At 40.8% G+C, this 22,953-nt stretch overlaps 1 protein-coding gene and 1 long non-coding RNA gene across 2 annotated transcripts in view; one reads left to right on the forward strand and one right to left on the reverse strand.

Moving 5' to 3' along the window:
* The window catches only part of fcho1 (FCH and mu domain containing endocytic adaptor 1), a 39,296-nt gene that overhangs the window by 4,815 nt on the left and 11,528 nt on the right, over nt 1-22,953 (forward strand). The window contains exons 3-17 of the mRNA XM_077534932.1: nt 4,663-4,712; nt 9,235-9,326; nt 11,245-11,319; nt 11,924-12,065; nt 12,158-12,310; nt 12,462-12,566; nt 13,322-13,420; nt 13,569-13,665; nt 13,882-13,999; nt 14,161-14,185; nt 14,519-14,579; nt 16,227-16,408; nt 16,573-16,597; nt 18,031-18,081; nt 18,810-18,861. Of these exons, the coding sequence (XP_077391058.1) occupies nt 4,663-4,712; nt 9,235-9,326; nt 11,245-11,319; nt 11,924-12,065; nt 12,158-12,310; nt 12,462-12,566; nt 13,322-13,420; nt 13,569-13,665; nt 13,882-13,999; nt 14,161-14,185; nt 14,519-14,579; nt 16,227-16,408; nt 16,573-16,597; nt 18,031-18,081; nt 18,810-18,861 (1,327 nt within the window). The remainder of the gene's footprint in view (nt 1-4,662; nt 4,713-9,234; nt 9,327-11,244; nt 11,320-11,923; nt 12,066-12,157; nt 12,311-12,461; nt 12,567-13,321; nt 13,421-13,568; nt 13,666-13,881; nt 14,000-14,160; nt 14,186-14,518; nt 14,580-16,226; nt 16,409-16,572; nt 16,598-18,030; nt 18,082-18,809; nt 18,862-22,953) is intronic.
* Nucleotides 15,209-15,769, reverse strand: LOC144027424 (uncharacterized). Its single transcript, XR_013285461.1, has 2 exons — nt 15,637-15,769; nt 15,209-15,422 (listed from the first exon to the last, which is right to left on the reverse strand). It is a non-coding gene; the product is annotated as an uncharacterized LOC144027424 (long non-coding RNA).

Raw genomic sequence — 22,953 nt, forward strand, 5'->3', positions numbered from 1 at the left:
GTATCACACATATTTCAGGCAAAAGACACAAAAAATAACCAATGTGAGTCATTATATTAATGTTGAGTGTGAACATGGTCTTAATTTACTGAGAGGCTGTGTGGACCTCCTTGTTAGATTGTGAAGAGTATTTTCTGTGGCACAGTAATGTATTCTCATGCAGCTGCTCATGCAATCAATGCCTGCCTGGCACATGGTCACAGACTGCAGTAGTGCTGTATTGACAAAACTACATTCAGGTTAGGACAATGGGGAGTCTGCCTGGCCTATGTTAATCACTTTGATTTTTATTTTTATTTTTTTTTACCCCCCCCATAGTTCCTCTCTTACGCAGTAAAAGTTGGATATTTTTTAACCAGTTTAATGGCTTTTCTTTACTTTGCTAATTTTTGCCTTGTCATTAAATACAGGTAATAATGTTTGATTTGTCTTTATGTGTTAAGCATTGCTGTATTGCCAGTACTGCATTCACCAAAATAGACATTATTAATACACTTAGTGTTAGTAATAACAACATTTCTATTTTTCTCAGTCGATGAACGCAGGCTAATGTGTAAAATAAGTACTGGTATATGCATGAAATACCGTAATGGAGAAACGAAAAAGTTATCATACCGCCATCCAAATTTAGTTTGCAAATAAATGTAGAATGTTGGTGGCAGCACACTAATTAAGCACTCTAAGCATTAATATAAACCTTATGAACATACATATACTTATAGAAATTACATCTTAATGGGCATTAGAGAGGATGGACATGGATGGAATTCAAAAGAAAAAACGCTCTATCAGCTATGCGGAAATTGTATTGGCAAATAAACATATAGGCTGGGGTGCATATAAACATTTTGGCATGGTTCTTGTTTGGTGCTCATTATTTCCCCCAGTGCTCATTATTTTCCCTCGGTGCCCATCCCCTCAATCCACGACCTCATGGATGAACTAAGGTTTACGGTACATCTGGTTAAGGTTTATCATCAATATGTGTAGATATGTCATTGATTTTAATATAACCGAATATTTTTTTTTTCTCTGTTTTTTAGCCCCCACTTTTTATTTCCCAATTACAACATCATAATGGCGGCTTATTAAAACAATAACTACTATTTAAATCATGCTATCTATCCTAAAGAAAGGGAACAGGGAAAGTGACACACTTGTTACTATTTTTGTTTAGCATTGTTAATATTTACAGAGCTATTTGTATGGTTTACATTAGCATAATGTCTCTTTGCCATTTCCATGCAGAGTGCAAATTTTCCATACCAAGAGATTAGGCACTCTTAGACTCAATATTTAGTTGGATGGATGGATGGATGGATGGATGGATTGAAGGATACTTGATTAATTAATAAAAAAAAAAAAAATCGCTGCAACTTACAACACTGTTTTGTTCGTATGTGAACCAAAAAAGGAGAGAACACGACATGCTACCTAACAGCGTTACGGGCTAAATTGAGTAACAAATGGGAGCATTATATCAAACCAACCAGACATCAGTTGTCTCGTACTTGGAAGTGAGGGCTACACTTCAAGGCAACATACACAGTGAACTGAACTGCAATTCCCCAACAACTATTCATACCTCTGTGTGCCATGTGGATGTAGCAAAGCTGCCACAGCTATTCCGTTCTTGCGGAACGGTGGACTTCCTGCGCAGTCCATCACACACTCACTCAGGGTTCGAACTCACAGTGTCACCAGGCCATTGGCCTGGAAGAGGAGCATGTTGATTGCTGAACTAAAAGCCCGGACTGCCAACTTGGCAGCCAGCAAAACTCTTCGTGAGGCATCATAGGTGTGAGATTGTAGTAATCCAGCATCTCTTCCACTTGTATGCATGTTAGAAAATTGTATCTCACTGAGAAATAAGGCCTGACACGATACAGTGTCGTCTCCATGCTTTACCAACTTGAATGACAGATGAGTCAATGCGTAATGAAAGTTTCCACTTAACTGTAATTAGTAGTGTTTAATTATCTTGGGCAGGACAAGAGAATGCAAAATCATCAAAGAAAGGAGCCAGCATACTGTCATGTCAGAAGTTGCGGGCTCATCATTAAAAACAAAACCACTGAACTAGGGGTGTGAATTGCCTAGTACCTGACGATTCGATTCGTATCATGATTCACAGGTCACGATTCGATTCGATACCGATTAATCCCGATACGAATTTATCAGTCGATTGTTGCGATTTTTTTCATTCAAATTTAGAAAATACTAATCACTAAGCTTGTAGAGTGTAAGATTTATATGAAAATGTATTATTTATTTATCTGAAATTTCAGTCTTATAGAGGTTGTAATCTGTTTCATGTTTGAACAGCATTAAAATAAAATATTAAGGCTTAATGTTCCGTTCATATAACATTCTTCCATGCTCAAGGTGTGAATCCTAAAAAAAAAAAAAAAAAAAAAAAATCGATTCTGCCGATTATTGAATCGCGCGATGTAGTATCGCGATATATCGCCGAATCGATTTTTTTTTTAACACCCCTACACTGAACCAATGTGACTGTCAAGATTTTGGATGCTTTAAAAAAAAAAAAAAAAAAAAAAAAATCGATCACAGTTTCATCTCCCTCTCGTATTTAGCCATATTTATTTGGACATATGCATCCTTATTACACGTTTTTTTGTTTTTTTTGTTTTATACTTTTAATGGCTTACTATTTGCTCAGCAACGTCATTGCAATGAATGAACCCAATTTTGCTCTTTCTCTTGTGTAGGATGAGCTTGCTCTGTAGCACCAGAGTAACACCTGTTCAACCTCATAGCAGTGTTAACCTACAGAAGGAGGAGACCATGTAGATGATCAGGATGTGTGAATTTGTTTGACCAGCTCTTTGTTTGAGACATCTGCGAGTACCCAGGTTTCTGAGAGGGTAAAATAAAACGTGTTCACAATACATTGGGTTGATAAGATGCTCCGTGTGTTTTGTTTGTAAATCAGTTGGCTACTTGTGTTTTCCAGGTTGTGAGGATTTTATTCATTCTACCATCTGCCCTAGACTTAATTTTTTCATGGTGGCAATCTGTGTGGTGGTAGACAGTCCAAGTTTGGCTGTGCTCTGTCAGCAGATAATCGTTTGGAATGTCTCCGTCTGAAGGGGTTTGTTGTAACCCCTAGGACCTAGTTGTTGGGGGCATTATGGAATATAGTTTCTCAATGCAGTGCCTTTCTGACATCATCTGCTACCTCTTGCATCAACAGGGACAAACTTTTGTCATCCAAAAATTGTTGTAGCTGTTTCATCATCCACATGATCGGCATCATTTTGAGCAAGATCATACAAAATACAGTCTTTGAGATTTTGGAGGTACTGCGTTAACTATTTACATAATCAAATAAAATGATAATACAGCATATTGCTATAATGTCAGAGGAATAACCACACAACCTGGCAAGTCAATTTCTGAAGAACTTAATTACAAAGCAAAGAAGAAACAAAGGTAACAACACTATACTTGAGCACACTTAACAGAACTTGTAAAATTCAAACATCAAACGTCTTTGTGATGATTCCGTTCGTTTGTTTACTGTATGTCACTGAATACACGGATTTGTACAAAGCACATGTTGAATACAGTAGGTAAGTGGCTGTGCTGTTTTTATGTATAAATTCACTCTACAGTGTCATTTGTATGTTTGGCCCAATTTTCATAGACAAGTACCCGTGCGCTCATCGTAAAAACGGGCAAATCTTAATTTTTGTGCCAGGGCAAGTCTAATTTTGTAAGTTTGCCGTGTTTGGGACAGCGTTGCGTGTTGCTTGGCATTCCGGTGGATGAATCAGGAATTTTAATAGCCATAGAATAAACAGAACCAGGTGGAAGATACGTTTTTTATGTTCAATTTCAATCAGGATTACAAAAGTTTGAACCACACAAGTATAGTAACTACCCACTCATCAGTCACCTCCTTGGTGGGTCTTTCTCTTCCACCATGCCTCCAATTACTCCTGCTCTCAGCCTTTTTCCTTCACTCCCAGTCATCCTTTGAGATTTTCTTCTGAAGTCTTTTAGAAATCTGTTATTCCCACTGCCCAGGAGCATCCTTCCTACACTGAACAGGTCTTTCTCGTGTGTTTTCAAGAAGATATTGCTATCCTAAGCCTTGTATTTTCTTGGTCAGATCACAGCTTTTATGACACAGGAAAGCCCTGCTGTTCAAAGTGCTGCAGTAATTGATGTCCCCTTATCACAAACAATGATTCCAAAAGAGTTCCATTTTGAAACTCATTCTTACAACTGTGTGTGTACATCCATGTGAGGCGAAGACGCTCCTGTAACTTTCATACCAACATACAAAGATGTTAAGGTGAGCTGTATCACTTGAACGTAGTTCCTTGATGTGAGTTACTATTTCATTATTAGTCAGGGCTATGGTCCCATCTTGTAGCATTTTAGTGTCAAAGAAAGTGCACAAAGCACACAAATAGGTGACTTTTTAGTGACTACTAGAATGTGGTAAGTTCCACAGGAAAAAACAAACGATGAATAAACTTTGGCTAGGTCGGGGTTTCATGTATTGCACTTTGTCAGATAGCTAATATGAAGGAATCAAAGAACTGTATCTTCATATATAATGAAGACAAGATGAACTGTCAAAACATGGACTAAAGTCCTAATAAATATACATCATTTCCGTTTCTATTTCAGACCATGGTGACTGTCGAGTGACGATGGCTTCCTTTCAGAACAACTTCTGGGTAAGTGTCTCAATAACTACAATAATCCAAATACACACAATTTACTAACCCCGGGTTTTCACCGGATGCGGTTGCGGTGCGGTTGCGGTGCGGTCCGGCGACGCAAGCAATTAGATTCCATTCATTCGAATGGTGCAGTTTACACCGCTTGCGGGTGCGTTGCGTGTCGACTGCGTCTCAGCTGCGGTGTGCCGCAGGCCTTCCGCAAGGATAGACCTATTTTCTATTTTTGCCGGACGCCGCAGCGGTAGGCCTCCGGCAAATGGCAAGCTAGCACAAAACACATCGAGCGGGACAGGAAGACCGACGCAGTTTCAAAATAAATTTCCGGTTACCTCTCAGAATAAAACACTCGCCAGCTCCTATTTCGCAAGCTTTTCAGCAAAACGTGACGTGGGCGTCGCCGGGCCATGTGCTCATTCACGGTTTAGACACCAGCGAACATGGACGAGGAGAGGTTTATATTGGAGGTGGAAAACCACAAAATAATATATGACACGGCACATCCTTTTTATAAGGACAACCAAAAAAAGGATGCTGCATGGAATCTCATAGCAGAAGAAGAAGAAAAGGTTAAATCAAAAGAAGTCCACCTCTCTTTCTGCTTCTCTGTTGAGCACAGACTTTCTGTATGTTTGTCGTTGTGAAATGCCACATGATCGCGCGAGCGCGGTCCCGCGAGACACGTTGGGAAGTGGGCGGCGACGGAGCTGCCTGACCGCAGCTGTGCGGAGCCGGTGTGGATTGACAAAAAAATTGACCCGTCCGTAGCACGCAGTCAAGACGCACCGCACCGCAACCGCATCCGGTGAAAACCCGGGGTAAGGCAATAGAGATACTGAATTCATTACATATTTTTGCAGTTTTACTGTATTTGGCTTTCTATAGTTTGGTTGTCTTTTTAGTGCTACATAATTTGAATTTCTGCCCCTGTTATTGAGCAACAAATTGTGATTTGTCATTTGGCTTCTTTTCACAATCAAACTTATATTTGAAACCAACATGCCATAGTAATGAAATGAGGCTTTAGCGAGTGCAGACCTACGACTTAGTATAACTTCCATTCCAGATCAAAGATATGTGAGGTGTGTGCTGTGTGCTATGATCTTTGTCATTATAAAAGAAGAAAATATTTCGCGCCCCCAACTCTCCGCCACAACTATAATTGTCTCTTAATACCATAAGTACACCTCTGAAGAGGAGCTAATACTAAATTTTATTTATAAAGCTCTTTAAAACAAGCATTTCTGTATAAAAAGTGCTGTACATTGCGTAAAAATCAATCATGCAATAAAGACAGGTTAAACAAAATAAATAATCACTATCATAAGTAAGTAAATAACTAAATAATAACCTACTAATCTAACCCACTACTGTAGTTTATGTGCAATTACACTTTAATCTATTGAGACATAAAAATAAATGAATAAATATATAAATAAATAAATAGGTTCCCTGGGGTCACGCACACCCCCATGGCCCGCCCTACTATTTGAAAAGGACTGTGGCTAGATATTAGTGTTTTAGTGTTTGCAATTGTACCTGGAAATTTCGAATTGGGATCTCTTACCCACCACCATTTAGCGATTTGATACCCCCCCCCCCCCCCCCCCAAAAAAAAAAAAAAAAAAAAAAAAAAGTTATTTCAGAAGTGGAACTGGCCAATCTTTGTATTAATATGCAACCAAAAAGTAGATCATAGGTCAATAGATCATTTCTTGGGAGTATATTGGAGAGCAAGCATGTGTCAAGGACTCAATGTTTAGCCATCTCAAATTTTTAGTCATTTTAAATGTTGAATACAGTAAACCACGGTGACTGTAAGGATCCCAGTTATATACATGTTGTGTGTAAACTACAGATTGGGGGAATGTACTCTATGGCGCAGAGTTTTCCCCAGGTTTCATGTAATAATTAATTACCATTGAGAGCAGTTAGACTCTGACTAACTGTTAGAGTCTGAGCCTCAGGGACTAATTCAATAATACATGCCCACACACAGGAGCGCTCACACATCCACACAATAATGGATAATTATTGTTACATTGTTGTTACAATAATAATTGTGTCTTTTAAATTTTGTGTTAGACCAAATTGAGTGAAAATCAAAGTAAACTAGGAAGTAATTTATCATTCTTATATAAACAAAACACTGTTGTCATTGTCAAACCTATAATTTGAGTGATTGGTCAGTTTTGATGGCGCCCGAACCATAACCCCCCCTAGTATTGCATTGCGGCACTTGAAGGTTGGGATCTGGCCTTCATATTGCTATGTGCAATAATTTGACGCCTTTAAATGATTGTTTTTGATATGCTGCACATTGAGCTTTCTAGAGCTCTAACAACTATTGTCAAGATTATTATTATTATTATTATTATTTTATTTTATTTTTTTTTAAAGCATGTGTAGTTTTGAGATATCCATCTGGGATTGTGAGCAATATTATGAAGCACAACTGCAGGCTCTTTTGTCTACCTCACAAATGAACCATGACACTTAAATTAAACCCCTAGCCAAGGAATGATTTAGCATCTGGGTTCATTGTCATAAACAAATCCTGAAAATAAAGCTGTGCTGAAGAAACAGTGGCTTAATCACAACTTTCCATTCTGATGAACTAATGGATGGAGAGATGGATGGATGGACAAGCCATTTGGCTTGCCTATTAAAAATGTACACATTGCATCCCCTCTGCAAATGAATAACTTAAAAGGAAAGTTAGGTCAACAATGTTCTTTACAATAATATATTTTACGTGCCCTCACTAGTTAGCACAGTATTGTAATTAATACTGCATTTGTGGAATCTGAATTGAGCAGCAAAATCCATCCATTTTTATGCATCTCAGGGGGCAGCCATTTTGCCACTTGTTTTCAACTGAAAATGATATTACAGTGCCTTGGCTCAAGTTACAAATGTCACATGAGTCATAAGTCATGACTAATCCCACCATGCAGGTGAGCCGTAATTGGTCGTTACCTGAGCCCTTAGGTACTTTTTGATGTCATTTTCAGTCATCACCAAGTGGCAAAATGGCAGTCCCCCAAGATGGATAAAAATGGGCGGATTTTGTCGCTTTAGTCACATTTTTACACGCACAATATTTATCAGAATGCTGTGTTAAGAGTAGTGGGGGCACATAGAACATATTATGTAAAGAAAAATTTGGACTTGACTTCTCCTTTAAACTGTATAAGTTATTTGAAAGTGAAATCAGTGGCAAAGTTGAAGTTGCCTACTTACAAAGGATGAAAGGAGTTACCCCAAACAACAGGGGAAAAAAAATTGCTTTAAGCTGTTTTCTCACAAAAATCATTCATTACTAATAAGCAGTGATCATATCAACTGTTAAGAGGCTGTTATTAATAGGCAAAGCAACAACGCCTTGAGTTTATATCTGAATACATTTGCCTTTTCAAATATTGTGCTGCATTACTCAAAGCGTAGGTGCTCACATTTATTTAAAAAAATATATTTTTGCTGTTAATGATAATTAATTCTGAATGTTCAGCTGACAGGCATTAGGATGTGAGCAGCAGTGAACAGGTGCTGTGGAGTGTGTGTGCCGTTGTGTTTGAGTGGCAGCTCACCTATCTGTTGTGAGTTTCAGGTTGCAATAGCAGAAGACTGCCAACTGTATGAACAGGACAAATACTAGCAATCAAATACTAGTCACCGATCTCTTCTCCATTTTACTTTATTAATTCTTCGCTATTAATGATTATGACTGAGTTGAAATAGCATTATTCACATTATTCATATAACATGTAATTTTAGTACCGTAGTATATATTGTCCCCATTTTAGACACTAATCATTTGCATAGCTTCGATGCCATGCGATCTTTTTAATTAATAGTGTTCACGCATAATTGATTGGTTATAAGGACTTTTATTAGTAGCCATTGTTTGAAAGGAGTTTGGTAAGGAGGTGGTTACTGATAATGAACCATCTTAGAAGTTGCTCTGTACCTGTTCTTTCATGCAGTCGCTGATAACTCCTCAAAGTGACAAACCTGCTGGTTTGCACACAGACTTTCCAAAAGTGCTCAACTGTTTGTTTTAACAAGTACCCCAGGCTGTGTGTATGTGGTCAAGCCTTCCTTGGCATTCCCCTGGTACCTGGGAATTGGTCTGTTCTTATACAACAGGGTATTTTAAGACTTGAGATGTTGTGTGTCTTACGGGCACAGAGGACTGAGCTTTTTGAAAATGTGGCTTTTCAGACACTACAGGGACTTTTAGTTAAACTAATATAGGTCTTTGGAACTTCACTCGATTGTGCAAGTAAATTAAATAAGGTGTTGATTTGTACAGTTTCAAGTTTTGACTCCATCAATAAAACATCTTTAGTCAAGTCATCTTTATTTAGATAGCGCTTTCAAACTGCATCTTCGTCCATCGTCAGTCAATGCATAAACAGATGTACAGTTCAGCACATGAGCTCTTCTAGCGTCATACTGATTTCTTGATTGCTAGCAGGGTTTTAACAGGCTATTTGTGTTATTTGTGCCTTGGCAGGGCGAAAAAAATGCCGGCTTTGATGTACTTTACCACAACATGAAGCATGGCCAGCTGGCAACCAAGGAACTCTCTGAGTTTGTTCGTGAGAGGTAAGGTTTGTGCGTATTTGTGAATATCTGTGAGGTAAGTGATGCGAGTGATGAGGTTCTCTGCGCTCTTGTGTACTTAGAGTGGTAGACGAGATTCTGCCAGCATTGTGTGAAATGTTCTGCTGCTGTATATAAACCTACCTGAATTTCATGCTTTTATCTTCACAAGTTGTTCATGATTTATGTCTTTGTTCAGAGAGTGGTGCGGACACACACTCTTAACCTCACGAGACAGCAACATGATGTAATACGCCAGGGATATATATTATACACTTTACAGTTAACAAAATACATGGCGACAGTTTGACCTTGGTGCAGATTAAATTAAATTTCCAGTATTTTTATGAGGGGGGAAAAAAAAGTTCTAAGTAAAACCAAAACGGAGGTCAAGCAGCAGTGTATCATTCATAATATGTAATGTAATGTGACAATTAGCAGTTAGCTGTGATTCAATTGATACCAGTAATGAACCTCTGAGGAGGTGGAACACAGCATGTTTTCTCACGGCGAGTGATATAATCCTGACATTGATTCTGAGGGCCGGAACACATTCCTTGCAAGGGTAAATTCACTTATCTGCTGAGGCAGGCAACAAATCAGCTGTCAGGCATTGAATAGTGTGCGATCCCACAGGATCAGCGAGTCTGTGTTGCTGATAAAGTACATCCATCTTCATCTGCCTCTGCATTCCCAAAAGTCTTTTCTAATAAGAGAACCACATATTTAAGATAAGAAAAGACCTGCTGGACCAATTTTCTGTTGTTGTTGCTGCCATCTGTCAACAATGGTGTATTTTGGACTGCTCTGTAGTAAATCCAACTGAAAAATAAGAAAGCCATTAATTTGACCTTTTGACAACTGATGATAAAAATTAATAGCTGATGTTAGAAGTGTTGTCCATGATCTTGCGCCTCTTTGTTCTGTGATAGTTAACAATAATGAGTATGCCTTTTGTTTTAATTTAAAGTCTGAAAAATGGTGTTCCCTCACTTTTCACAGCTGATATGTTCCGTGCCCACCCGCGGTGACTTTCCACGTAGTATAGGTTTTTATATATATAAAAAAAAAGAAAAGAAAAAAAAAAGCTTTCTTCACTAACCTGAGTTCTTCTTGTGGAGTTGCTTAAACGAGTGGCATGTTGAAATTAATTGGATTCAATTAAGTTTGTTTTTGTTTTTTTTTCAATTTTAAATTACTTTTTTTTTTCCAAACGATTACTCAATTATTAAAATAGTTGTTGATTAATTTGATAATTGATTACTTATCGATTAATTTTGACAGTTCTATCACAAACCCTGTCAACATCAGACGTAATCCAGGCTTTGAGCCTCCAGGTTTACCCTCTTCGCTTGCAGCCATTTCTTTTTTTGCGGCCCCTTTCAGTGGGAATATGAAAAAACTTTTGGCCAGGCCCCCAACGGGCGCACAATGGGGTAGATGCCACGGACTTCCGACTTCGGGTTTCACACATCAGTGCCTTTGCCGGCCACTGCTGGCCACGTTCCAACACTCGCACCCACATCCCTGCGCCCCCTAACCGCATCAGCTCTCTGAAGTGCTTCGGAGACAGACACACTACACACTCTCACCCATCGACGGGTTCGTCGTGAACCGGAAACAAAGCTGATGTGTGAAATCCCGGAAGTCCCGCCTCTTCCGTGGCATATAGCCCATTGATGGCACAACAAGAATGAACCACTCTTAGTTCGCCTCCAAATGTGCAAAACCATCGAACTACATGTAGAGCACGCTGTTTCTGCCACCCAGCTCCCGTGATGCAATGCGTGAAACATAAACAATGACGTCACTGAGGATCTTCCTATAGATAGGGCTGAAATGTGCTGCCATGTTCAGTGTTCCATGGCTACCTTAAGAACCTTTGTGTATTATTCTGCTGATGTTTGTTGTTTTTTTCCAGAGCTGCCATCGAGGAGACCTACTCTAAATCTATGAGCAAACTGGCTAAAATGGCCAGCAATGGAAGCCCACAAGGGTGAGTGGATAAAGATTGTCAATAAATTGCGTAACTTTGGAAGGGTGTTGATCCTTTATTATAAATAGTGACATGGCTCTGTGTATAAGATATGAATGAGTACCATCTGCGCAACCAAATGTTCACAATCACATTCATTGCTTGTTCTTTTTTATTTATTTATTTTAATAATTTCTATTCTCTGTGTACTGTTTAAATAATCCAGGCACTCACATATTGTCATATATATATATATATATATATATATATATAAACACTGCACTGTATATGTTCTTCTTCTGTGCAGGAAAATGTTTGTCCATCCTTTTTGTAGTGAAGGAGTAATCGCTCTGTATATTTAAATTGTGTATTTCAAAGGTGATGGTGATGGTCACTGTGACCACCACATATTAGTTGTCGTCATCATCTCAGGAAGTCCAGTGGGATAGGTTTGAATTACGTGACGCAGACACTTTACAAGAATGGTCTAATTTCAATGTGCTGGTCAAAAATCAAGGGACCCGTGACCTCAGAAATATTACAAGTAGCCTCTCTTGTTGTATACTAGAAGTAGTGGAATTTTCTACTTGCGGTAAACGGATTGTGCCTGTGTGTTTTACCCTAGGACGTTTGCACCTATGTGGGATGTGTTCAGGGTGTCTTCTGACAAACTCTCTCTCTGCCATCTTGAGCTCATGAGAAAGATGAACGATCTCATTCGGGACATCAACAAGTACGGTGATGAGCAGGTCAAAATTCACCGCAAGGTATATGTTTGGGAACATTTTGTCTCATTTTGTACCCACCATTCAGAAGTTCTGTCTTTCATGCCATGCGTGTGTGCATGCATGTTATTTAGATAAAAGAGGACATGATGGGGACTGTAGAGGCGGTGCAGGCGCTGCAAGTCCAGAGTGGCCACCTTCAGAAGTCCAAAGAGGGTTACCATGCCAAATGTTTGGAGCTGGAGCGGCTTAGGAAGGAGGGAGCTCCACAGAAGGAGCAGGAAAAAGTTAGCTAATACTAATTATTTTTTAGAAGCACTTGTAAGCATTATGGAAAGAATTATTTTTTTTTTGCATTTGCATTTGATGACATTATTAATTTTTGAATGAACTTTAATGTTGAAATAATTAAGAAAATAAACATTTCCCCCTCTCTAGGCTGAGCTGAAATCTAAGAAAGCAGCAGAATCATTTGCACTGTGCATTGAAAAGCACAATCGAGTGGGAGGAGAGTTTGAACAGAAGATGAACGTTTCTGCTCAGGTAAACTATGATTCCAAGAGTTCTGTTTTTTTTTTTTTTTGTTTTTTATATATTTTTTAGGCTGCCACTCACCATTACAGCCTATTTGGGCTCAGTCCCGACCATACCTCCCGATTCATATGGCCTTTAGCTTCAGTTAACTTTGTGTCTTCCCTCTAACAATCGAAACTTAAACCCACATAAGCATACATCCTGCACCCTTGTTATGTTAATCACTACCTCCACACTGCTGTGATAACTACCGCTACTATCTCCAATCTCCATGGAAGTAATCAAACTGTAATGACTGCCTCTCTAGTTTACATTACAAATGATTTCATGCTGCAATTGCATGATCATTATACAACGTGATTGTTTATACTCTCTTCTGCTTAATACTGATACAGTACGGGGGGAAATCTGTTTTGTATGTACGTAGCATTTCTTTGTGGATACGTTTTTCTTTCTTTTTTTCTCTCATTTTATTATAGCTGACATAAGTTTAACATAAACTTTGTTATTATTATTATTATTAGTATTATTATTATTATTATTATTATACCTCATGGTGCTATGAAAATCAATAATAAGTAACCTAATTGCAGAAATTCCTGCAGTACATACTGTTTTCTGGCTAATAGAGACATTTCAACAGGCCTTGGTTTCAATGGTAACACAATGGTGAAAATCAGAAGATTTTTCAAAATAAGATCTCTGCACGCCGAATAAGCTATTATAGTAGGAACAAGACTAACGTGACATATATGTTTATGTAGAGGTTTCAGGAAATCGAGGAGGCCCATTTGCAACAGATGAAGCAGTTAATTAAATGTTATTCCCATTCCATTGAAGACACCCATGTACAAGTTGGACAGGTATGTTTGATAGGTCACTAACAGACATATTTAGCCACATATTATGTTGGACTGCAACACTGATAACATCTCCTAACTAATATTGCAGATTATTCATGATTTTTTTTTTTTTTTTGCAACATGATAATCACTTTCTGCTTTGCTGAAGGTACATGAGGAATTCAAGCAAAATGTCGAAAACATTGGCATCAATAACCTCATCCAGAAATTTGCTGAGCTGAAGGGCACCGGCAAAGAGAGGCCAGGTACTAATATTATGAACAAATTCAGCTTCCAAGACCACATTGTTAACATGTCAGAGTAATTCATACAAGCAAAATAAAATGGGAGTAAATACACACCTTGAGCTTTAGTGTAGCTAACATATACAAGAAGGATTTAAGCAGTGTCGTACTTTGTTGACTGTATATGGGAATACCAAATAAATGGGCCGCTGACAAATGTTTGTGTGTGTGCTTCAGCTGTAGCTTGTTTTGAGGAGTACTTGACTGCTATAGTATCCGAGGGTGGGAAGAAGAGTCGGGCAAAAGCCTTCAGGATCCCCGGACTGGGCAAGAGAGACAAGGAGCCAGACTCCACGTGAGTATGAACAGATGGACCCCACGCATGCACACATACACACACGCGCACACACACAACTTGACCTTTTCTTGTTTAATGGTTTCTTGTTTTTGCTGCTGGCTTTAATTTGTTTTACTGAATAATTAAAGCAAATTGATGGCCGTGTGTTTGTTTTGTAGGGATTCCGCTGTGACAGAGATACCGGTTAGTATTCCACCTTATTCACAGAAGCTGCCTCAGCAGCTGCCTCTGACAATAATATCAATCTAGTCTGACTGCTAAAACTCTCATTCTTTTTATAGCAGGGATGGACAGATTAAATGATGAAGGCGGATACAATTTTTCAATGCATGTATAAAACATCCAGCCTTCAAAACCAAAGGGTTTGAACCAAAAAACAAAACAAAACACACACATACTGAGAAACGTCTTCTGATCTTGTGAATATTAAATATCAATGTGATGAAACAGTTAATTATAATCATCATTAATAAATATGAAGTGCTTGATTATATTTTTTATCATGCTGTTTTGCAGAATTCACCCTTTGATGTAGATGACGAAGGATTTGTCATTCGAGCCGACAGCACTCAGAATGATATCCTTTTTCTGCTCAAAATAATATGCAATGAAGTGAATGAACTAATGATACTAGATGTTGAACTTTTTCTATTTACAAAATTTAAGGCAGAGAGAGACAAGAATTAATTTTATGAGTGCTGGTAAATTTGGTAATCAAATGTTTTTCTGCAAAAGCATTTGAAATTAAGCAGCTTGGCAAACGTGTTCATTATGAAAGTATTTTACAAATCGATGATCAAATCCCATTCAGAGCTACTTGGTGTGTATCTGCACAGCACTGTATGTACTGTATCGTGTGGCACGGTTAGACTGGTTAGTACATCCACTTCACAGGTCAGAGGTTTTGGCACGAAATCCAATTCTGGCACCTACATGGTGTTTGTATGTTCTCCCCATGCTTGTGTGGCTTTTTTTGTACGTACTCCGCTTTCCTCCCTCATTCCAAAAGCATGCATTCTAGGTTAATTGAATTGAATTTTCCTAAGGTGTGAGTGTGAGCGTGAATGGTTGTCTATGTGCCCTGGGATTTGTTGATTCTTGCCCCAAGTCTGCTAGGATAGGCTCCAGCACACACGTGACCCGAGTTGAGGATAAGCGGTAGAGTGAATGGATGGATGATGAGTATGAAGTAATAGACAGTATTAATTGGAAGTACCGTAGTTTATTAATTTATTCCTTTGGTATGTCAGCATACACATACAGAGAGTTGCAACTTGTGGTTTGTACTCCCCTATTTGGCAGCACGGTGGAATAGTGGTCAGTAAGTATCCATCTTCTTAGATTAAGGGGACAAATCTCAGCTCCAGTCTTCCTGTCTTTGTTTCTTCTCCTCATACACGTTGCCAAAATTGTTGGTACACTTTAAAAAAAAATAAAATAAAAACATAAATTATTATTGTTTACTTTATTAACAGAAGGTTTCTTTGCCGTGCTATATAAATCTGATGCATTATTATTGTTTTTGTTGTTATTATCACGCTGGCTTCTTCCCACATCCCTAATTACATTCCTACTTAGCATTCAAACAAAACATCAACAACAGTCAAACTAACGCAAATGAATGTGTGCATTACCTTCAGTTAACTCTGATTAGGAATTCACAACGAAAAGCTTCCCACCAGCATTGACAATGTACTCAAACTGACTCGTGCCCGGGCGTCCCCATTCGTTTACCATTGCAAGCGATCCCTTGTCCTGACAGTCTCAAGATAACAACTGCTGCCTTTGTCACTGTCCCCTTTTCTCATGAGACACTTTACAGCCTCATGTGACAAGGAGTGAAAATAGAGGCAGGAAGTGGTTGGTACTTTGAGAAAAACAATCTCCAACACACCCTCTGATGTGCCATCGCCTCAATTACTCATCTGCACCTGTTTTATGACCTCTCTGTATTTGTGCATCTTCTCTGTGCTCTGCTTTAATCAAACTTGCAGAGAATGTTATTTATTTCTTCTCTCCAAGGCCTCTCTACCAATACAGTAACATGGGCAATATAAATTGAGCCTACAAGTTCTCTTTCGTAATATATTATGTGCTCAACAGTCATTATACTCTGTGAATACTTTCAGATTATAATTTTTTTTAATTATTTAGTCTACGTCACATGGACCAAACAACATCACAGTATGGGTTATTGAGCATTCTCCTTGACTGTTCTTGTCACGTTGCTCTAAAGAGAAAGATAGCAACTTCTACTCCAGTGACTCAGACTTTGATGATGAGGAGCCAAAAAAGTTCCAAATCCAGATCAGACCGGTGGTCAACAGCAACCGCAGCAGTGCCGCCGCTTGCGAAAAGGAGCTAAAAGCTACTGTGGGGACTCTTACCCTGCCACCAAACAGAGGGGTCGGTATACTGTAGTATATATTTGTGGTCTAAGTTCATATCGTGCATTTGAATAAGAGAATAAGTCTATGACACTATTAAAATAAAATGTTCCAAAATGTATAGATTTTATGTCTGACAACAATACAAACACTGGACTTCTAATTTTCCTCTTTGTCTTTCAGGCAAATGTCAAAAGGCATCTTTCCAGTAAGGTTTTTATTTATTTTTTTATTTATTTTTTTTTATTGGTTTTATACAGTCCCAACATTACTGCTGAAAAAATGTTAAAATGTATGATATAGTCCCCTGCAAAGGATTTGGAACAGTGTAGCCAGTCTTTTATTTTTGTGATAGATTAAAAATATTGGGTTTGCAAAGCAACAGTTCAGCTTTTAATTCCAGGTATTATTAACATCTGGTTGTGCTAATATTAAAGAGATTGGAATTATAAATTACAGAAAATTTAGTTGCAAGCCCTGCCGCAAATTTAACCCATTTAATATCACCAAAAATTGTTTTTACCGCAGTCTGATTGTGGGCTTACTCCCATCAGTTTCCTCTTTAGCTGGTGCAATGCATTCTTTATAGGGGTTTAGGTCTTGGCCTGATGAATACTTCTCCCTTCAATAATTTCAAAGGTACAAATTAGGGCTGAACAATTAAAAAAAAAAAAAAAAAAACTGTAATTGTGATTTATTTTTTGCTCAATGCTGCGATTTAAAGTCCAATTATTTTTTCAAGGTGCTCTTTTAATGTACGTACATCTTTTTTTTTTTTTTTTTTTTTTTAAAACAAACACAAGCAAAAAATCTCTTATTTACAATAAAAAATATTTAATCTAAATGTTTCAGTTTTTGTAGGTTAGGCTTACGCTAAAATAAAGGCAACTGACGCATGTGTTCATGTAAAAATTTAACTATCTACTTAATTTAGAGTTAACGTAATAAACATTTTTGACGTGCAGTCTTTTAAGCGTACATTACGACAATGTCACTAAATTAAAATAACAACAATTCTGCTGACAAATCTGTGGTTTTATCACTTCAATGTGTAAACATCTGGACTGCACGTCTGTATCACTGAACGTATGTAGACACTATATAAATAAAATAAACACTACCAAGTTACTTACTGAAATGAATCAAATTTTCTTTCTTCCTACATTTCAGCCCAATTTTGATTTGAAAATTGCATTCTACTACATTGGGACATTGGTTTGAATACGATTAATTGTTCAACCTAGTACAGATCAAAGGTTCTGTCTATTAAGTTGTGTATCAGATCCAAATGCAAATAGCTGCAAAAAAACCCTCATAAATTTGTTTTATTTTATTTTTTTTGTACTGTATCCATTGTAGAACTTTGAGATTTGATTTCATTGTATTATTATTATTATTGTTGTTGTTGTTGTTGGTAATAATAATATTATTATTATTATCATCATCATTATCATCATCATCATCATATTTTGCTATATTTTTTCATATTCATCTTGATGAATCAGATTTTTCCAGTCTTGAGAAAAAAATAATTTTCTCTCACCATCCCAACACATTTGAAGGGGAGTGTTGTATACAGTATGTATCAGAGGTTAGATAACAGAATGCTGCAGGCTTGCATCTGCATGTTTGTCTTGACAGGAAACTCGAGTACAGCTGGACGTACGGATGATGAAGGCACCTCCCCTCAAGGTTTTTATTTATTTATTTTTTCTTTCAGTCTGTTTCTCTGTTATGTATTTTGTTGTTAGCTTTCTAAATATTTGCGAAAAAACACCTAAATTAATCTACTCTGTCTTTCTACAATAAATTAAATATGTGTCTATATAGGGTATGTACTGGTACCATTTTGTTGTAAAGGAACATCTTTTTAAATTTGGTTTACTTTTACAATCAATGTTAGAGTAATAAACCTTTTCAGGAAAGGCATACTTAGTTTTGATAATCATTGAAAGTACAGTGTTAGTTTGAGCCCTGATTTACTGCGAATTAAAGTGCTCACTAAACCTCCTGAAGCATCACTGTAGAGATGAGTTTGTGCAGCCAACTGGCTGACCTTGCACGGACCACCTTCCAACAGTCACAGCCGCCTTCTGCTCTCGCGCCAAAATATGTTTGCTGAGCAACACGATTCGCTAGCTGCCAACAGATTTGGCTGCAGGTTGGGATTTCATGAAGCTGCTGCACTCCAGTCGCAGCGAGGCGTTCATTTAAATCAAGAACTGACGAGATTAATGATGAAGCAATGATGACAATCGTGATGACGGGAACAGCTGTGGTTGGTGTTAATAGTGATCTGGCTAATTGCTGGTATTTCTTTAACGGAGAACATGTCTAGTTTTACTAGTCGACGTCTCTGGCATCCCTTCAGTGCTCTGAACATGTATGCAGCTGAGTCACACAGTGTGTTATCATTATAGATGGTGATCAGGAAGGCCTTCGCAGGTCAACTTCCAGTCCTGTTCATGGCAGGTGAGATACTCTTGTCTCCTGTCTTATGTCTTGACCTGTTTTGGCGTTCTTAAATGTGTCACCAATGAATTGGTGTTCATAGTAACACCACACTGAAATCTCGAGATTTGACTCTATTTACGATTTAAATCAACAAAGTAGGTATGGACAAATTTGAACAACATGATTAAACAATACATACTTCATTGCTTTACTTGAGTAGTTTTTTTCAGTACTTTGTACTTTTCTGAGTATTTATTTTTTAGACTACTTTTTACTTTTTTCCGTTACATTAACATAAGTATGTGTACTTTTTACTCGATACATTTTCAAACCAAGGTCGTTACTTTTGTTTTTAAATGCATGAACGGGATTAAAATACTTGACCTGGAAGAAAAAAACAGCCGTCAATGTCTCCTGGCTCCGCCAGTCGTATGAAGCGTTGCACATAATCCCCTACATCTCAGCTTGTGATTGGCTCTACGACACGGTCACATGATGTACAATTGGCTAGATTAGAACAACCTGTAAAAAGGATGCAAGCAATTAGCCGACGTAGCCCCATTTTTGCTCCACGAGCTATATCTTTCAAATTAACGGAGGAGGAACATACGGTAAAAATACATTTTATTTTTCCCCAAATACATTTCACAGCCTGTACTTTTGTACTTTTACTTGAGTAATTATTTGAATGAGTACATTTACCAAAGTTGTTTTTTACACAAGTAATTGTATTTTTATTCGAGCAGAGAATGTCAGTACTTTTTTCATCTCTGGCAAGAACACTCAACCTTCGGCGTTTCCTAAAGGGGACCTCAAATCAAAATTCTTATTTACAATAAATTCATTGTACTCTAAACACTGTATTATATAGGGGTGTGAATTGCCTAGTACCTGACGATTCGATCCGTATCACGATTCGATTCGATAACCGATTAATCCCGATATGAATTTACAAGTGGATTATTGCGATTTTTTTACTCCGATTTAAAAAATATCATTCAGTAAACTTATACATGTACACTGTAAGATCCATCCATCCATCCATCTTCTTCCGCTTATCCGGGGTCGGGTCGCGGGGGCAGCAGCTTCAGGAGGGAAACCCAGACTTCCCTCTCCCCAGCCACTTCAACCAGCTCCTCCGGTGGGATCCCAAGGCGTTCCCAGGCCAGCCGAGAGACATAGTCTCTCCAGCGTGTCCTGGGTCGTCCCCGGGGCCTCCCACCGGTGGGACATGCCCGGAACACCTCCCCAGGGAGGCGTCCAGGAGGCATCCGAACCAGATGCCCGAGCCACCTCAGCTGGCTCCTCTCAACGCGGAGGAGCAGCGGCTCGACTCTGAGTCCCTCCCGGATGACCGAGCTTCTCACCCTATCTCTAAGGGAGAGCCCGGACACCCTGCGGAGGAAACTCATTTCGGCCGCTTGTATCCGGGATCTCGTTCTTTCGGTCACGACCCACAGCTCGTGACCATAGGTGAGGGTTGGAACGTAGATCGACCGGTAAATCGAGAGCTTTGCCTTTTGGCTCAGCTCTTTCTTCACCACGACGGACCGATACAGAGTCCGCATCACTGCAGACGCTGCACCGATCCGCCTGTCGATCTCCCGCTCCATCCTACCCTCACTCGTGAACAAGACCCCAAGATACTTGAACTCCTCCACTTGGGGCAGGATCTCATCCCCGACCTGAAGACGACACTCCACCCTTTTCCGACTGAGGACCATGGTCTCGGATTTGGAGGTGCTGATCCTCATCCCAGCCGCTTCACACTCGGCTGCGAACCGCTCCAGTGAGAGCTGAAGGCCCCGGCCTGATGAAGCCAACAGCACCACATCATCTGCAAAGAGCAGAGATGCAATGTTGAGGCCACCAAACCGGAACCCCTCCACGCCTCGGCTGCGCCTAGAAATTCTGTCCATAAAAGTTATGAACAGAATCGGTGACAAAGGGCAACCTTGGCGGAGTCCAACCCTCACCGGAAACGAATCCGACTTACTGCCGGCAATGCGGACCAAACTCTGGCAACGGTCGTACAGGGACCGAACAGCCCGTATCAAGGGGTCCGGCACCCCGTACTCCCGAAGCACCCCCCACAGAACTCCCCGAGGGACACGGTCGAACGCCTTCTCCAAATCCACAAAACACATGTGGACTGGTTGAGCGAACTCCCACGCACCCTCGAGGATCCTGCGGAGGGTGTAGAGCTGGTCCACTGTTCCACGGCCAGGACGAAAACCACACTGCTCCTCCTGAATCCGAGATTCGACCTCCCGACGGACCCTCCTCTCCAGCACCCCTGAATAGACCTTACCAGGAAGGCTGAGGAGTGTGATCCCTCTGTAGTTGGAACACACCCTCCGGTCCCCCTTCTTAAAAAGGGGGACCACCACCCCGGTCTGCCAATCCAGAGGCACTGTCCCCGATGTCCACGCGATGTTGTAGAGGCGTGTCAACCACGACAGCCCCACAACATCCAGAGTCTTTAGGAACTCCGGGCGGATCTCATCCACCCCCGGGGCCCTGCCACCGAGGAGCTTTCCAACCACCTCAGTGACTTCGACCCCAGAGATAGGAGAGCCCACCCCAGAGTCCCCAGACTCTGCTTCCTCAAGAGGAGACGTGTTGGTGGAATTGAGGAGGTCTTCGAAGTATTCCCCCCACCGCTTCACGACGTCCCGAGTCGAGGTCAGCAGCACCCCATTGCCACTATACACAGTGTTAACGGTGCACTGCTTTCCCCTCCTGAGACGCCGGATGGTGGACCAGAATTTCCTCGAAGCCGTCCGGAAGTCGTTTTCCATGGCCTCACCGAATTTCTCCCATGTCCGAGTTTTTGCCTCAGCAACCGCCGAAGCCGCGTTCCGCTTGGCCATCCGGTACCCGTCAGCTGCCTCCGGAGTCCGACAGGCCAAAAAGGCCCGATAGGACTCCTTCTTCAGCTTGACGGCATCTCTTACCGCTGGTGTCCACCAGCGGGTTCGAGGATTGCCGCCACGACAGGCACCGACCACCTTACGGCCACAGCTCCGATCGGCCGCCTCAACAATGGAGGCGCGGAACATGGCCCATTCGGACTCAATGTCCCCCGCCTCCCCCGAAACAAGGGAGAAGCCCTGCCGGAGGTGGGCATTGAAACTCTTTCTGACAGGGGATTCCGCCAGACGTTCCCAGCAAACCCTCACAATATGTTTGGGTCTGCCAGGTCGGACTGGCATCTTCCCCCACCATCGGAGCCAACACACCACCAGGTGGTGATCAGTTGACAGCTCCGCCCCTCTCTTCACCCGAGTGTCCAAAACATGCGGCCGCAAATCCGATGACACGACTACAAAGTCGATCATCGAACTGCGGCCTAGGGTGTCCTGGTGCCAAGTGCACATATGGACACCCTTATGCTTGAACATGGTGTTCGTTATGGACAAACCGTGACGAGCACAGAAGTCCAATAACAGAACACCGCTCGGGTTCCGATCAGGGGGGCCGTTCCTCCCAATCACGCCCCCCCAGGTCTCACTGTCATTCCCCACGTGAGCGTTGAAGTCCCCCAGCAGGACGAGGGAGTCCCCAGAGGGAGCGCTCTCCAGCACACCCTCCAAGGACTCCAAAAAGGGTGGGTACTCTGAGCTGCTGTTTGGTGCATATGCACAAACAACAGTCAGGACCCGTCCCCCCACCCGAAGGCGGAGGGAGGCTACCCTCTCGTCCACCGGGGTAAACCCCAACGTACAGGCGCCGAGCCGGGGGGCAATAAGTATGCCCACACCTGCTCTGCGCCTCACACCATGGGGAACTCCAGAGTGGAAGAGAGTCCAACCCCTCTCAAGAGGACTGGTACCAGAGCCCAAGCTGTGTGTGGAGGCGAGTCCGACTATGTCTAGTCGGAACTTCTCGGCCTCGCACACCAGCTCGGGCTCCTTCCCTGCCAGAGAGGTGACATTCCATGTCCCAAGAGCCAGTTTCTGTAGCCGGGGGTCGGTCCGCCAAGGTCTCCTCCCTTGGCTGCCACCCAGCCTACACTGCACCCGACCCCTTTGGCCCCTCCCACCGGTGGTGAGCCCGTGGGAAGGGGGACCCACGTTGCCTCTTCGGGCTATGCCCGGCCGGGCCCCA

The sequence above is a fragment of the Festucalex cinctus genome, chromosome 10 (assembly GCF_051991245.1).
Source record: "Festucalex cinctus isolate MCC-2025b chromosome 10, RoL_Fcin_1.0, whole genome shotgun sequence".
Classification (NCBI taxonomy): Eukaryota; Metazoa; Chordata; class Actinopteri; order Syngnathiformes; family Syngnathidae; genus Festucalex; species Festucalex cinctus.